General features: G+C 44.9%; 1 protein-coding gene across 2 annotated transcripts in view; it reads left to right on the top strand.

Annotated features, from left to right (window-relative positions):
• DROSHA (drosha ribonuclease III) overlaps positions 1 to 15574 on the top strand; it is an 89391-nt gene extending 73817 nt beyond the window's left edge. For both annotated transcript variants that reach the window (XM_079984907.1, XM_079984906.1), the window contains exons 27-32: positions 1393 to 1534; positions 5048 to 5130; positions 5614 to 5717; positions 9660 to 9752; positions 10599 to 10645; positions 15139 to 15574. In XM_079984907.1, the coding sequence (XP_079841033.1) occupies positions 1393 to 1534; positions 5048 to 5130; positions 5614 to 5717; positions 9660 to 9752; positions 10599 to 10645; positions 15139 to 15269 (600 nt within the window). In that variant the 3' untranslated portion in view covers positions 15270 to 15574. The remainder of the gene's footprint in view (positions 1 to 1392; positions 1535 to 5047; positions 5131 to 5613; positions 5718 to 9659; positions 9753 to 10598; positions 10646 to 15138) is intronic.
• Positions 15575 to 17101: the final 1527 nt, after the last annotated feature.

The following is a 17101-nucleotide window of genomic DNA, read 5'->3' as shown; positions in this document are numbered from 1 at the left end:
CTCTTGTGCTTTGCCAGCCCCCGCCCGTATCGTTCCATCTTTCACAGAAATTTCACCTCAGCTGTTCACCCAGCCTTCGCATCCTATGCAAATTGCAGTGTGCCATTAGGTTCTGCTTTCCGAGCCGCTGGTTTGCTGCGGACGTTGCCCCAACAATAAGTTGCGCGCTTGTTCTTTTGGAAAGTGGCTGCTGTTAATTAAAGCGCTGGGCTCCTCTCTTCCTGTCAACTGGCTTTCGATTCTCATAGTGCTTAATTCTTCGTCGCCACAGGTGGCTGCATTTTTTGACAATTAACACTGCAGTCTTCCTACGACGGACACATCGGGGACCAGTTCGCTTTGCCCAGTGTGAGAGGATTACGTGTTGCCAAATCTATTTACGTTAAATTGGCTGAAGCCGTAGTAATATTCACGGATCCAGGATGAGAGCGATAAATCGACCGCCTGTTACCGCGGCTCTTGCAACATCCTTTAGACAATTGGAGAGGATTATATGTAAGCAGCACCTTAGGCACCTCCATCATTAGCGAGTTACACAGAAGCTCTCTCTGCTTTGTATGCGCAGTGGAAGCAAGAGCACACTTCTGTCGGCAAGAGAAATTGAGCTTGGCATATTTTCTGCCCATTAGCTTGCTTCAACAGGAAGCTGGACACGAGTCGGGTGCTTCTGACCTAAGACAAATTGTAGTATAATCTCAGGATAAGCGCAAACCGTGGTTTGCCAGTTTGGACCAAATGATAAACTACAGATTGCCTCAAGCTATCAAAGGAGGGAGAGAGAAGGAGAAACTCTTCTCCTGCGTCACTTTGGGGGTGAGGGACCGAGCAGTTGACCGTGTGGGTCATACAGATCAGTATCAGAAGAAGGTCCCTGGTATTAAGTGGTTAGCTGTGGGTTAAAGCCTCAGCGCCTAGGGCTTGCCGATCGAAAGGTCGGCGGTTCGAATCCCTGCGGCGGGGTGCGCTCCCGCTGCTCGGTCCCAGCGCCTGCCAACCTAGCAGTTCGAAAGCACCTCCGGGTGCAAGTAGATAAATAGGGACCGCTTACCAGCGGGAAGGTAAACGGCGTTTCTGTGTGCGGCTCTGGCTCTGGCTCTGGCCAGAGCAGCGATGTCACGCTGGCCACGTGACCCGGAAGTGTCTCCGGACAGCGCTGGCCCCTGGCCTCTTAAGTGAGATGGGCGCACAACCCCAGAGTCTGTCAAGACTGGCCCGTACGGGCAGGGGTACCTTTACCTTTACCTTTACCTATGAGCGGCAACTTGGTTTAGGAACAAAATCTAGCAGAGGTGATTCGGTTTCTTCTGTTTTGCCAAGCAACGGCTGGGGAAATGGTTCCTCCCCAGAATTTTGGGGGTGTTCTTACCTGAGTGCTCTCTGTTGTGTCGGTAGCTGTTGCGGAGCTCCCTGGTCAACAACAGAACACAGGCCAAAGTCGCCGAAGAACTGGGCATGCAGGAGTTCGCCATTACAAACGACAAAACCAAGCGCCCCGTGGCCTTACGGACGAAGACGCTGGCGGATCTTTTGGAATGTGAGTGCCACCATCTTCTGTTTCCTCCCAAAGGAAATTAGGGGTGACGTTAAAGGTGACAGCAGATAGCAGAAGCGAGAAAGGCAAGGTTCTGTGCTATAAGAGATATTTGGTTTAAAAAACAAAACAAAACCCCCAAAAAACACCAAGCGGGTTTGGTGGATTCTGGAATCCATCGAGAATGCACATGTCGTTAGTTCAAGGTACTATTTGGAGGGAGATTTTGTTTCTTTAAACTGTGGTTCTGTTGCATTTCTTTTGCGTTACCCAAAAGGTATATTGAGCTGTGTGTGTGTATTGAGGTATTGGCATGTGTTTGTACACTTACTTACATTTAATCGATTCATCAAGTTACAGCACCCATCGATTAATGTTGGTGCCTACATTGGCTCCCGGTACATTTACAAGCATAATTATGAGTGTTGGTGCTGACCTTTAAAGCCCTAAACGGCCTCAGCCCAGTAGACCTGAAGGAGCATCTCCACCCCCATCATTCAGCCAGGACACTGAGGTCCAGTGCCGAGGGCCTTCTGGAGATTCCCTCACTGCGAGAAGTGAGGTTGCAGGGAAACAGGCAGAGGGCCTTCTAGGTAGTGGCGCCCACCCTGTAGAACACCCTCCCATCAGATGTCAAGGAAATAAACAACTATCTGACATCTGAAGGCAGCCCTGTTTATGGAGGTCTTTAATGTTTGATGTTTTATTGTGTTTTTAATATTCTGTTGGGAGCCGCCCAGAGTGGCTGGGGAAACCCAGGCAGATGGGCGGGGTATAAATAATAAATTATTATTATCATTATCATTACTATTAACTTTGGCCATAGCAAACCACATTGGGGAAGGGCTGTGCAGGAGTTTGCACCAGAGGGAAGGAGGGTTGGAGAGAGGGAACATGTGATTCTGCGGCTCGTTCTTGATCTCTTAAGACGGGCAACCAACATGGTGCCCCCCAGATGTTGCTGGACTAGAATTCCCATTAGTCTTAACCAGAATTTCCAATGGTTGGGGTGCTGGAAGTTGTAGTTGAACACCTGGAGTGCAGGTACCATTTTGGGTTACCTCCATCTTAAAGAGATCATGAGCATTACATAGCATGTGGCAGTACAGCAAACATTCAGTATCACCTGCTTTTAGGTGCCCCTTTGCAAGTACAGAAATAAAGGGGAAATAGTTCTTTATGATTTCATTTTAAATACAGTCAATTTTCAGTTTTGTAAATGGCATTGCTTCTGAAGGTACGGTAATGTAAACCCCCATAGCTTTTTAAAAAAAAGTTTGTTTGTTTTTTTAAGGTTCTCCTTCCAGTGCAAGTGAAGTGGCAATAAATAACGGGCCAAGGAAGTTAATCTCTATCCAGAGCATTTTAATACATTTTGTGAGTTGAGCAGGTCCCGTGTCTCTTGCCAAATCCTTTTAGTAAATGGAAGTTGTTCACAAACAATCATGATTGATATCCGAAGCACTGGGAGTGTATACTTTGCAGAGATTTATTTCTTAGAAGTTATAGTCTGCTGGCTAAACCACAGGATTTAGAAGTCCAGACTCTGTCCCCAGCTCTTCAGAATGCTTCATTAATTTGTCCAGATGTTGACAATTCAGTGACTCAGTTTTCAGCTCTTGTCAAGGAGAGGTTACAGGCAGAGCCCAGGATTTGCTCCTCAGTGACCTTGTACTAGAGAAGGGATAGGCAACCTGGCATCCTCTACGTTTTCTAGAATACAACACCAATCAGCTTCTGCCAGGGTTAGCAATGGCCGTGGATGATAGGTTTTGTAGTCCTGCAACATCTGGGGGGCACCAGATTGTCTATTATTATTATTAGACCAACTGTGGTGAACTGCATGAGGAAAGGAAGGAATTGCTTAGAGGAGCAATTGCTTTTAAGGAGCAATTGGGATCTGTCCAGTTAAAGCATTTAGTGGGTCTGGGGTTAAGGAAGAGAGTGAAGGGGGTTCTTAGGAGTAAGTCGAGGAGATGAGGTCTCCTGTTTCGTAAAAAGAAGAGCATTGTTGTTGTTGTTATTGCTTTCTATTGATTTATTGGTTTGTTTGTTTCCTGTGTAAGATATTCTGTTTTTTAATGTTCTATTTTTATATATCCTGTAAGCTGCCCAGAGTGGCTGGGGAAACCCAGCCAGATGGTGGGAAATAAATAAACAACAGCAACAACGAACAAAAAGGGGTTCATACCATAATGCTGCATTAACCAAGAAACATAACTTGATATTTATTTGCTTTCCATTTTTCATGAATAAAACTCACGACATTGTTAATTCTAGTCTGGTCTCCCAAGGGATTTATGTTTTGAGAGTTTGAACACTGACCCAGAAGCAAGGGGGGGGGGGCAGAGTGGACACATGTAAATCGAAGGACAACGTTGTTCTTGGTGAGACCGTGCAAAGACCATCTTCTCAACTGTACGAAGGACGCCCTTAGCGTAATGCAATTTAAAGGGTCTTAAGGAGGGAGAGGCTGCTGGGAATGTGACCTGCTTCACCTAACCAATTCCTGACTTAACAAGCCAGCATGTGGAGGGGTGTGTGTGCTGCTCGGAGCATCAGATGTGCTTATTTGTCGACCGCAGACTTGTCGATGTGGCCGCTGCCTTCATCCCACATTAGATGGAAGCTGTAAATTGGCAGATTAGACACCCAGAGGTGCAACACTGCTATGAGATTGCTCCACAATGGCCAGCCCACACCTCCCACTTTGGAATTAAAAGCAAGAGACACTTTCATGGAGCTATAACCCATAGGAACCTTTTCCCCAAAGGAGGTCGGTTGACCCTCGCAGCCATTGAAGTGGCTAGAAGAATCACACCCTCAACAACATGACCTCCCTAAGCCTTTTATGTGCTTCTGGATCGGGCTGAGTTCCTTCCGCTCGCCCCAAAACATGCAATTTCACAGACTGAATCCCATTCCACCCGTGTTATTTGATGATACAGACAATCGGTGGTCCACCCCTCTGTTATTTCATTTTCTTTTCCCTTTTGGAGACTCTCACCTTTCGGGTGCCCTTTGTGCTTGGGAGCCAGTGTGGTGTATAGTGGTTAAGAGTGGTAGTCCCATAATCTGGGGAACCGGGTTCGTGTCTCCGCTCCTCCACATGCAGCTGTTGGCTGACCTTGAGCTAGTCACACTTCTTTGAAGCCTCTCAGCCCCACTCACCTCACAGAGTGTTTGTTGTGGGGGAGCAAGGGAAAGGAGAATGTTAGCCGCTTTGAGACTCCTTCGGGTAGTGATAAAGCAGGATATCAAATCCAAACTCTTCTTAACAGACCTCCTAACTCTTCGTTATGTTTTTCACCTTGTTCCCAAGGTGGTCAAAAAACTGTATTCGCCAAGCCATCTTTCCCCCCTTAAGATGCACTCAAGCAGCTGAGCAGCCCGGGTTCTTAGCTCAGAAATATTTGCCGTGAGAGACCTTGAGAGCACCAGAGATTCTCTGCAAGTGTAAACTCTTTTTACCCAGAGAATAACATTACTCACATATTTGGTTTTCCTCCCTTCCAGCCTTTATCGCTGCTCTGTACATAGACAAGGACTTGGAATACGTCCACACCTTCATGAATGTCTGCTTCTTCCCACGACTAAAGGTAAGACAGCTTGGAGTTTTATACTTAATGCAGCAACCAATCTGGGTTTGCCACAGAGTCCCATCTTTATGATAATTAAAACCTTTGTTCTGTTGCATGCTCCTGCCAACCTAGCAGTTCGAAAGCACATCAAAGTGCAAGTAGATAAATAGATACCGCTCAGGCGGGAAGGTAAACGGCATTTCCGTGCGCTGCTCTGGTTCGCCAGAAGCGGCTTAGTCATGCTGGCCACATGACCCAAAAGCTGTATGCCGGCTCCCTCAGCCAATAAAGCGAGATGAGCGCCGCAACCCCAGAGTCAGCCACGACTGGACCTAATGGTCAGGGGTCCTTTTACCTTTACCTTCTGTTGCATGCACATACTTTGGCATAAACTTACAAAACAACAACATTAACTTGGAGCAAAACTCCTGTTTTTAACCCTGTTTCCAGCCTCTTCCTGCTCCTCTAATTGGAGCCTGTTGTTATTTCTCTACATTACAGGAATTCATTTTAAACCAGGACTGGAACGATCCAAAATCCCAGCTCCAGCAATGCTGCTTAACTCTCCGAACAGAAGGGAAGGAGCCAGACATCCCTCTCTATAAGTAAGAAGCCTTTCTCCTTCTTCCTGCCATAAACTAATTATAACTTCGTGAGCCGATCTCTCATTTTCAGCTGTACACTTGGCGTTTATTTTTGTCTCCATATCCGTATGACTCGGATTAAGCATCCTCTGCCTTTTGTTTAAAGAAGGGATTAGTTTGCTGTTTCCCCTTTTCGATCTCGAACTCAGCTTCAAGCGCCACAAATGTAGTCAAGAGAGCCGCTGCATGTGGAAGATGGGGTGGTTCTAAATTCAGTGGATGGTGGATCATTTGATCCTCGCCGATAAGTTCGCATTCGCCCACCCACAAAATAGTTTCAGTGCCTCCCTTCGCACGTCAGGGAGTGGGAACTGCTGCTTTAAGCAGACTCTGTAACTCCTGCAAGTGTAACTCTCTGGAGTCATTTGGGATCGGTAGCAGAGTTGCTGCTTGTCTTCAAAAAGCATGATGTTTGATGGAGTGAACAGAGTTCAGGCTTGCAAGATCTGCTTTGTGGGGTGTTGTGGTTTTTTTAACCCAGTCCCTGAGATCCTCCAACTAGAAGTTGTACAAAAGACATACACTTCATATTAAAGAATTCGGAGCCCAGGAATATAGAGATAGAGATGTGTGTGAGAGAGAGAGAGAGAGAAGGAGATAATTATCATAGAATTGCAGAGTTGGAAGGGACCGTGTGAATCATCTAGTCCAGTGTTGGCCAAACTTGGCCCTCTAGCTGTTTTTGGACTACAACTCCCATCATCCCTAGCTAACAGGACCAGTGGTCAGGGACGATGGGAATTGTAGTCCCAAAACAGCTTGGCCAACACTGATCTAGTCCAATCCCCTGGAATGCAGGAATATGCAGGGATCGAACCTGCAACTTTGGCATTATCAGCGCCACACTCTAACCAATGGAGCTATCCAGCCTAATGGAAGAAAGCACACAGGACTTCCCGAAGATCCACCCAGGGCCACCTCAATCTTTCTTCATTTTGGCAGTTTAATTTTGTGGGGTGCAATGAGCTATTTTGTTGCTGTTTGGCCGTCGGAAACCGCAGGGATCTCCAGATCTACCTTCTGCCTTCTCCTGGTGCAGAGCGCCCATAGCGCAGGGCAAAGAGAGCCAGAGTGCAGCAGGTGTTCATCTCTCAGTGGACTCAGTTAGGGAAGAGCGGGGAGGCAGTGCGAACCCTCCCCTTTTCCAGCTCGTTCTCCATTTCTGCCGTTCTTGAGCTGAAGCAGGATAAGAATGGAGAAGCTCCTGTTTGGCTGGCGTGTGATACCAGAGCATTTGCACAGAGGCAGGGAGGACGTGCTTGTAGAAGGCCACAATTTAAAATTTGGCTGGCATGCATGTCTATGGTATGGGAAGGCGACAATTTACAAAAGTTTTACAAACCATATTCTAAGGAAGAATTTGTATAGAGTTTGGGAGAAATACAGAAATCTGCTGGAAAGGAAGACACCTCTGTGGCTATCTCCTATTGAGACTATTACAGTAAAGAGAATTAATAAGGATAGACAGTGGACAACTTACAGGGAATTGCTATGCTTTACAGAGGGGATGCAGGTGGCGCTGTGGGTTAAAGCTTCAGCGCCTAGGGCTTGCCGATCGAAAGGTCGGCGGTTCGAATCCCTGCGGCGGGGTGCGCTCCCGCTGCTCGGTCCCAGCGCCTGCCAACCTAGCAGTTCGAAAGCACCTCCGGGTGCAAGTAGATAAATAGGGACCGCTTACTAGTGGGAAGGTAAACGGCGTTTCCGTGTGCGGCTCTGGCTCGCCAGAGCAGCGATGTCACGCTGGCCATGTGACCCGGAAGTGTCTCCAGACAGCGCTGGCCCCTGGCCTCTTAAGTGAGATGGGCGCACAACCCCAGAGTCTGTCAAGACTGGCCCGTACGGGCAGGGGTACCTTTACCTTTACCTTACAGAGGAATTAATGGAAAGTGTAAGGAGCCATGTTACAGACTGGCTACAATATCATCAGTTACATGCAATGTTTAAAATAGACAGGGAAACTGGGTTTTTGTGGGGGGTTTTGGACCAAAGCTCACAATTTGAAAAAGAACTCTTACAAAATGAAGAAAAACTTTGATCGAAAATGTTATTAGAATGGGAAACAAAAGACGAGCTTGTCAAGCGTTTAAAAACCATATTGTCAGGAAAGCACTGTTTAATGTCTGGATAAGATATAAGGATTTGCTTGAAAATAAAACTCCAAGGTGGTTGTCATCAATGGAAGCGAAGGCTCAGAAAAAGCTCAATATGGAGGCCAAATGGCCAAAATATTGGGAAATTTTGGAACAAGAAGGAGACAGATTAAAACTGCAGAGTTATGAAAAACTAAAAAACAAAGTACGAGATTGGCTTTATTATTATCAAATAATGGATAGACTATATGGAACTGGCGGAAATGACTGGCAGAATCCAAGACCAAGGTGAAGAGTCGGTGGAAGAAGATTGGAAAAAATTTAAAGTTTATTTACAGAAACATTGCAAAATTAAGGAATGCTAGAAGGTTGTTGGAATGAAGTAATGTGGTTTTAGCAGAAATGATATAAAGGATTAGGTTAAAATTGATTTATTAAATTGGTGAAAGTCAAGAATTACAGTATATTAAGGTAAATTATTAGGATAAAAACAAAGCTGGAAAGGATTTGCTGAAACATCTAATTGAACTAGAATACAAAAAAGGGAGGTGTGAGGAGGTCAAGGAAATAAGTAAAGGAAAGAAAGCTAGGTAAAGGTCTGATCTGGTTTTCCCCCCCTCTTTTTTAAATGTATGTTTGTATTTTTTATGTCTTTTTTATTTTTCTTTTCTATTGTTTCTCATTGTAATCTTTAAAATTTGAATAAATATTATTTTTAAAAAAACAAAAACAAAAGACGAGCTTGTCAAAGTCCCCATGACACGCTGGGCAATAGATACAGGACACAATATAGATTTTAATCTCTGGGTGGGGGGGACTTTGGAAAAACGATCTGGAATTTTTACATCATGTTATTCCTTGAAGGAGAACTACCTGAAAATGATTTATAGATGGTCTCTAACTTCAAGTAGACTTGCTAAGATGTATAAGACTGAATCAGATAAGTGTTGGAGATGCAATGAGACTGGTGACTCCCATCTTTTGACAATCCATCTGAGAGCTGTCCCGCCTTTTAAGTTGTATCATTTTCTCCCGGACCCTGTTTTGTGGCCACAGGAAAGGAACAGAAAATTGGGAACTGGCACGGATGGAAGGATTATTGTAAACTGTTTTAAAGTGTAGCTCAGTAATGAAACTTTGACATTCGAATGGTCTAGCGCCTCTCTTGCAATGGATTGTCTTGTTTCATGGTGGGTGGAAAGAATGTATAGATCCATAGGCAATTTGGGATGGGCTGTTTGGTTGACTTGAAGCCGCCATTTGTCTATTTCTGCTGTAAAGCGTTTCCTAAATGTACCTTAACCGCTGAAACTGCGTAGAACCAATACTCAGCGTGACATTGGAGATGGATCGGAGGGAGAGACGGGAAAGAGAATCAAATTTATCGTTTGTCTGAGAACTCGTGTCTCATCTTAAAATGGCTGCAGATTTATATCAAACTCTTCGTCCAAAGGGAAAGCTGCCTGGTTAGTAGTGACAGATCCTGCAACTTTCCGTTACTGATGGGGTAATTTGCAGTAGTTGCCATTTAGAGCGACAGCGTTTGTCATAGTACCTTATATTTCTATCCTGAAGATCTGAATTTGCCAAAAAGTGTAAATGCCTATAATTCTACACCAAGCGTACATAAATACTTCACTTTTAAAGCAATGACGTGTTTGCAGTGCCTTGTAAAATAATCCATAAAGTGCTGTTTGTCTGCAATCCCGTGATTAATCTTTGCAGACAGGGGGGCATTTCTGTTAAGAGGCCTTAGTAAGTCCTGCTTTCAAAAGTGTGACTTTTTTGTGTTACTGTCTTTCCTGGGACTTAGGACTCTGCAAACAGTCGGACCCTCTCATGCCAGGACATACACCGTAGCTGTTTATTTTAAAGGCGAAAGAATAGGATGCGGTAAAGGACCAAGGTATGGTAAATTTTTGAATACATGTTTATTTAAACAGGTGTTTTGAGAGCTACGGGAAATCCCTTGGCGATTTAGATGGTGCTCCTTAAGAAAGCGAATGCTAGAATTCCCACTACTCCCATTTAAGTCTGTATCTGGCCAAAATAAGATGTTGCAGAGAACCTCTATAGCTCCACGGTTAGGGTGCCAGGGACAGAAGGCCTGAGTTCGAATTCTAGTTCAGCCATGGCCTTTCTGAGCAACCTTCAGACAGATTAGTCTCTCTCAGCCTGCATTTCCATTAATGGAAGAACAGCAACACACTTTGTAGGTTTGTATTGAAGATGAATGAGAAAAGCATCTTAGGGACTGCACAGCGAGGGTGCCAGCTGCATGATAAATAATATTTAAAGGGTTTCTCCCTCACCATTGATCACCTCCTTGTCCGGACTGCACTGATTCTAAGAATAAGATAAAAATAATTCCTAATAAAATATTAGCGGGAAAGTGTTCTATTTGCTGTAATATCGCCATCCATTTTTCTAGAGCTGTAGAGTTTGCCTGTTGGTTGGTTGGCCGGTTTTAAATTTAATATTTTCATTAAAACAATTCGCCGAAGAATTATGAAAGGGGAAGATCTTAGTGGTATTGATCTGAAGTTTTAAAAACAACTCGCTGGAACGGGTTTGTGTGTGTGCCTGTGCATGAAGGGTTTTTATGGGAACAAGTGCCCAATGATTATTTGAAGAATTAGTCTCAGCAGAGCCATCAGAGTGGTTGCTTCTCGGAAGCTGTAGTTTACTCCATAAATACATTTGCCATGATTTCTCCCCCTTTCCTTTCCTTTCCTTTCTTTTTTTAAAACAGCATTCAGCAAGCAGAGATGTGCGCAGCAATGGATGCCTTGGAAAAATGTAAGAGACTTTTTGGATTATTTTGTTCTGGGGGTTGGGGCAGGGAATGTGCAAGCATTACCTATGGTTGAGAGAGAGAGAGAGGCAGAGAGAGAGAGAGAGAGAAAGTACAGATAAAACAATCAAATGACAGTCAGCACCAGCATCCCCATCCACCTTCCCCCTCCATTTCTTTTAGACCATTTTGAATTGAAAATTTGCTTACATAACACACACATTTGGATTAAATAAAAAATGTTCCCCTACCCAGTGAGGCAGAGCCATTACACAAGCTTCCTGGCAAGTGGGTCTCAACAAGCCAGCTGTGAGAAATATTTTATTATTATTATTATTCTTTTAATGGCCGGGGCTTTTAAATTGCTCTATCATTAGACCACAGCGACAAGGTTTTCTGGGCTAGCAGCAGATACAGCTATGTGGCGCCGTTTGAAATGAGAGATCGCATTTCCAGGTAGAGAATAAACCAGACTCTGTTATGACCCAACTCGGATAGCCAAGAAAGCATTGCAATCCAAGTCCTTTCTGTTGGGAATAATTCAGGCTGAAATTCCCAGGTGTCAAAAAAAAAGGTTATGTATGCCACTACTGTGGCCCGTGTTTTGTTAGCACAAAAATGGAAAATGAGCAAGGTCCCAACTAAAGAAGAATGGCAACTTAAGTTGACAGAATACGTGCAGCTTGCAGACTTAACATATAGAATGAAAGAACAAGAAGAACATCCTGTATCGGGATGCTTTTAATGTTTGATGTTTTTATTATGTTTTTATATGTGTTGGAAGCTGCCCAGAGTGGTTGGGGCAACCCAGTCAGACAGGTGGGATAATAATAATAATAATAATAATAATAATAATAATAATAATAATATCATCTGAACCTATAATAATATCATCAAAAACCTATAATTAAACATATAGGAAGTATGTGTGGGTCATTTTTATTTTTCAAAATGCAGTGATGGTTCTTGCTTTCCCTCTCTGATATGGACATAAGTTGGAAGGTTATTCGTGGTAAGGGGACCTCAGGTCATGTAGTTTGGGTCTGAGCACATTGCGCTTTTCACTATTGGTCTTAAACAAATGTGGTGTCAGTTGCGTAGACTCAAGGAAAGATGTGGCAGTAAGCAAGTAAGCGCAAAACTGGCCCTCAAGCGTTTGCTTTGAGCATATTTGCTCAAGGTAAAGCGATTTAGCGTGCAGTTTCAGCCTTGAAAATTCAGCAAAGTGATGGCAGGTTTTCCATTCTGTGTTCCTTTATGTGTCTAGCCCTCTCCCCCTTTGTAAGCATAATCCCTCCAAAAAGTCACAATATTTCAGGCCTAGTTGGCGGGGAGTCGGTCAAGTGAAGTGCTGAGCTCTCTGGCCTTGGTCCAGCGAAGCACTTAAGCCCATGCTTAAATTCAGGCACACGAGTCATTCCACTGACATTCATGATCTAGGCATTGTGATTAAAATAAAGTCGGCGCTTTACTAGATGGGGGCCAGAGCGCTCACCTTGCAGGATTGATTGCAAAACCCGCAAGCTGCTGCCAAACAGGGACTTAAATCTTTGTGCTACAACCCCAGATAACTCTTAATCTCGTTGAAATCTCTGGCAAAAGTCGCCGTACTTTTATCTATCAAGAGTTGAGCTCATCTGCTTACATCAGCCAAACAGTCGGTAGCTTTCAGCCCCTGTCTTGGAAGAATTAATATAATTTTTTAAAACAGGTGCATTTAAAATGTGCGCTCTTGAGAGAGGTCCATTTTTACGGTATGATTTCTCTCCATTATTTCCTTTTGTGTACGAATACGGAGCACGAATGTGGCATGTGAAATCTCACCTCTCTGCCCCACATGCAAGATTTTCACCTTCTGTACTCCCCTGAGTTAATCTGAGAGCCTCCGAAATACGGAAAGGAAAACGACGAAATAGCAGAAGAGCATTCTCTCCCCCACAAGAACTTCCGTCTAAAGCCATCAGAGGTTCTTAAACCCACCGTGTGTGTCAGGGCGACTCAGATCTTACGAGGACAAGGGCTTTCAAGCGATTCTGGGGAAAACACAAGTGGGAGACTTCACCGAACTTTTGTCATCCATAAGTGGCACTTAGTCTGGTACATCAGATCTGCAAGAAGAGTACAAAAGGACCACACTTTGCACAGGAGTGCCTTTGCGGTACCAGAGACTTAGCGGCTGGCGGCATCTTCCAATCTTTTGAGGAGAGAGACCCGGGGAGGGGGAGTGACAGAGAGAATGGAATCGCTTCTGCAAGAGGAGGTTGTTTGTTTATGGAGATGGCCTTGGGTTCAGAAGTGGCTGAGCCCTTTATTCAAGCCTCCTCCTCAGCCTCTTGCATCAGCTGTGTTTCCTATAATGTCCCCGAAAGCCTCATCTTCCCAAGGACATCAGCTGTTTCTGCGTCAGCACTAGCAAGTCAATCACAAAGAGCAATTTCTCATCTGGCACCACATCCAATGGAGGCGACGCTTTCGCCGGCGACCTTCCACCTGGCATCGCCTCTATGGATGATGTGTTTGTCTACCTTATTCTGCCCCGCTCTTGCCGAGCAGTATATATTAACTTCCATTGGCTTCTCAATTGTATATATTGGTTTTTAAGAGCTGAACAGCTTTTTCCCCCTCCCATCCCTGATGCCCATTATGGTGGTAATGGGGGGAGATTATCTTGATTAGCACCAGATGGAGCCCTTCTTGTCCTTGATGAAAAATGATAGCTTCCCAAAGTACGGAGACTTTCCCAGCATAGTTCACTGATCTGTTACAAATTTTCCATAAGGATACTCCATTCTGCCCCCCCCCCTGCTAAAATGTTTCATGGTAGAGGCTCGCAAATTGCTCAACAAGTACATTTGGGTAGCATCTTCAAATGGAGGAATAAATAGCCAGATTCAAATTGTTGATATATACATAAATATACATATACACAACCATTCCTATTGGGTAACATGATTTCCCACTCACCCATTGTTTGACTTGGAAAGATCCCGGAGGCAGCTTTCATTATAATAATAATAAATTTTATTTATACCCCACCCTCCCCAGCCAAGACTGGGCTCAGGGCTGCTAACACCAGGTATCAAAACAATTGATTAAAATACAACTTAAAAAGAAGATTAAAATACAACACTAAAATAATCAAGTTGGCTCTGCTTTTGTCTCCAGGGTGTAGCATTGCTCTGAAGTAGCATCACCTAGGCTGAAGCTACACATATATACAAAACGCTGTGAAAATGATTTTTTTTAAGTTTAAAATCTATATATGGAATTTGCCATTAGCTCACCAGTGCCATCTAGGGTCACATGTGTATAATGCACTTAAAACATTATATTTGCAGCTGTACGGTAAAGGTAAAGGACCCCTGGATGGTTAAGTCCAGTCAAACGTGGCTATGGGATTGCGGCACTCATCTCGCTTTGAGGCTGAGGGGGCCAGCATTTGTCCATAGACAGCTTTCCGGGTCATGTGGCCAGCATGACTTAACCGCTTCTGGTGCAATGGGACACCATGACAGAAGCCAGAGCACATGGAAATGCCGTTTGCCTTCCCACCACGGCGGTATCTATTTATCTGCTTGCACTGGTGTGCTTTTGAACTGCTAGGTTGGCAGGAGCTGGGACAGAACAACAGGAGCGCATCCCGTCATGGGGATTTGAATCACCGACCTTCTGATCGACAATCCCAAGCGGCTCTGTGGTTTAGACCACAGTGCTGCCTGCTGAGTCCCTAGGCAAAGTCCTGTGTTTGTTAAGTCACTGGCTCCCAACCATTTTGACACAGCCAGCACACATCTTTTAAATTTTTATATATGGATGTTTTATGATGGCCTATACCAGCGGTTCTCAACCTGTGGGTCCCCAGATGTTGTTGGACTACAACTCCCATCATCCCTGAGCTCTGGCCTTGCTAGCTAGGGGTGGTGGGAGTTGTAGTTCAACAACATCTGGCGACCCACAGGTTTAGAAAGGCTGGCCTATACAGTCGTACCTTGGTTTTCGAACAGCTTAGTTCATGAACATTTTGGCTCCCGAACGCCACAAACCCAGAAGTGAGTGTTCTGGTTTGCAAACTGTTTTTGGAAGCCGAACGTTCGACAGGGACTCCGTGGCTTCCGATTGGCTGCAGGAGCTTCCTGCAGCCAATCAGAAGCCATGCTTTGGTTTTCAAACGTTTTGGAAGTCGAACGGACTTCTGGAACGGATTCCGTTCGACTTCCAAGGTATTTGTAATGCTTAATAAAGGTTTGGCAAAGTACAATTTGGGGGACGTTTTGGCTGGGGAGAATGCTCTATTCATTCATGAGACTCTCTGGGAAGACGTGGGTGAAGTCTCCTATTTCCACACCTTGACAGGAATTTTGACCGTGAGTGTGATAAGTAAACGTATGACATGACTGTAGCTGAAAATGTTCCTTATTCCTCCTGGTGTAATAGAATAATGAACACTCGGAATGCCTGGTCTTTATTTTAACGCACGAAACATTTCTTCTTGCCTCAGATAACTTTCCTCAGATGGCCCATCAGAAACGATTCATTGAGCGGAAGTACAGGCAAGAGCTTAAAGAAATGAGGTGGGAAAGAGAACATCAGGAAAGAGAGCTGGAGGAAGCGGACGACATTCGGAAATAAGTACAGGCCATGGAAGCAAACGGTGGATTTGCCTGCTTAATAACTTTGATGTGGGCCTGTGGAGACATAGCCTAGTTTTGCGTAAAGGATGAACGAAGTCTGCTCATTAAATCATGGTTCATGTTAATTGTTACTTTTTACATAAAAAAAGAAGAATGTGTTTTATTCCATTTTTAGCTAGTAAAGTTTTATTCACGAGGCTTGACGAAACAATTTCTTTTAACATTATTTCTGAAGAATTGTGCTTTTTTATTTTCCATCTTGAGTTTGCGGAATAATAAAGTGTTTTATTTCAAAACGGGTAACCGTCTCCGAAAAGGAAAAGCTTTGTGTTCGTCAGAGTCTTTAATCATGGGAAATAATAAGGCAGAAATGAGATGCTGCTTCCACCATCTCGCCTTGATCTCTGTCTGGGTTGTGCTACCACTGGAAAGACGTGGGTTAATCTGTGCTGGGGTTGGATCCAGGGAGATGAGATGATCTAGCTCAGAAATATTTCCTCAGTACAGCACCTGACAGCGGGATAAATGAGGAATATCTAAGCATCATTCACAAGAGATGAACCAAAACGCTGGGTTCCATAAACAGCGTCATCCGTAAACGAAATCTGAAAAAGAAGATTTGTTTATATTGTGCACAGTGTGCAGATTGTGCATCCTCTGTCCTGTATTTTCTTGAAGGTATTTCCACAATCAGTACATACGTACGTACATATATACATACAGTTGTACCTTGAAAGTTGAAGGGATTCCGTTCTGGAAGTCCGTTTGACTTCCAGAACATTCAGAAACCAAAGCGCGGCTTCTGATTGGCTGCAGGAGGCTCCACAGCCAATCGGAAGCCCCATCGGACGTTCAGGTTCCAAAAATAGTTCGCAAACCGGAACACTTCACTTCCGGGTTTGCAGCGTTCGGGAGCCAAAACGTCCAAGTACCAAGGCATTCAGGATCCAAGGTACAAATGTAATTTTATTTGTATGCTGTCTTTCCATAGTTCAAACCAGAGTGGTCTAACGCTCAGCCCAAGGGCTTCATGTGGCCCTCAAGGCCTTTAACGGTGGCCTTTGGCAACATCCCCCCCCCCCCAGCCCTCACACTGCCTTCCCAAAATCACTGGGTTTTGGGAAGGAGGGGTGAGGGTTCTGGCATAGGGTTACCAGACGTCCCCCGTTCCCGGGGACAGTCCCCGGATTTGCAAATCTGTCCCTGGACAAATTCCGTCCCCGGAATGTCCCCAGATTTGCAAATCTGTCCCCGGGAAATGTGGCCACAGCAACCTCAGCAACCCAGAGCCAGACGTGGCAGCTGCCATGGTGCCCACCATTTTTCCTGCGCCATGGCAGCAAGCAGTGAGCAGCTCCTGAAGCCAGCCAGAGCCAACTGCACTACCAGGCTGGCCCCTCCTGGGCAACGGCTGCCCGCCCGTGACTCCCGAGCCTCCCCTGATCTGTCAAAACAAAGGGGGAAGGGGGAAGTAGATCGGAGAAGGCTCAGGAGATACGGGCGGGCAGTGCGCCGTTGCCCAGTTTTTAAAAACTGCATTTATGTTTCACAGGGTGCGAAAGAAGGGCTCTGCACCTTTATACAATATGCATATATGCTTAGGCCCAGGGTCTTTTGCCTCACTTCTTTACTGCTGTATCAAGTACGGCGAAATCCACTCGTTCAGTACGCACTCTGAACTTTTAACTGAACTTAAAATGGTGCTTGAGAACCAGATGTGGTGCTCAAATGGTGGATGGAAAATGGGCAGAATCACTCCCGATTCTAGGTGGCGGCTCACGTGGTTGACTGCTCTTCGGCGTGCACACAGAAACAACAGCACAAACAAAA

This window comes from Podarcis cretensis (genome assembly GCF_951804945.1).
Source record: "Podarcis cretensis genome assembly, chromosome: 7".
NCBI classification, from domain to species: domain Eukaryota; kingdom Metazoa; phylum Chordata; class Lepidosauria; order Squamata; family Lacertidae; genus Podarcis; species Podarcis cretensis.
The sequence above is the reverse complement of the archived record's forward strand: the minus strand, read 5'-3'. Positions and strand labels throughout refer to the sequence as shown.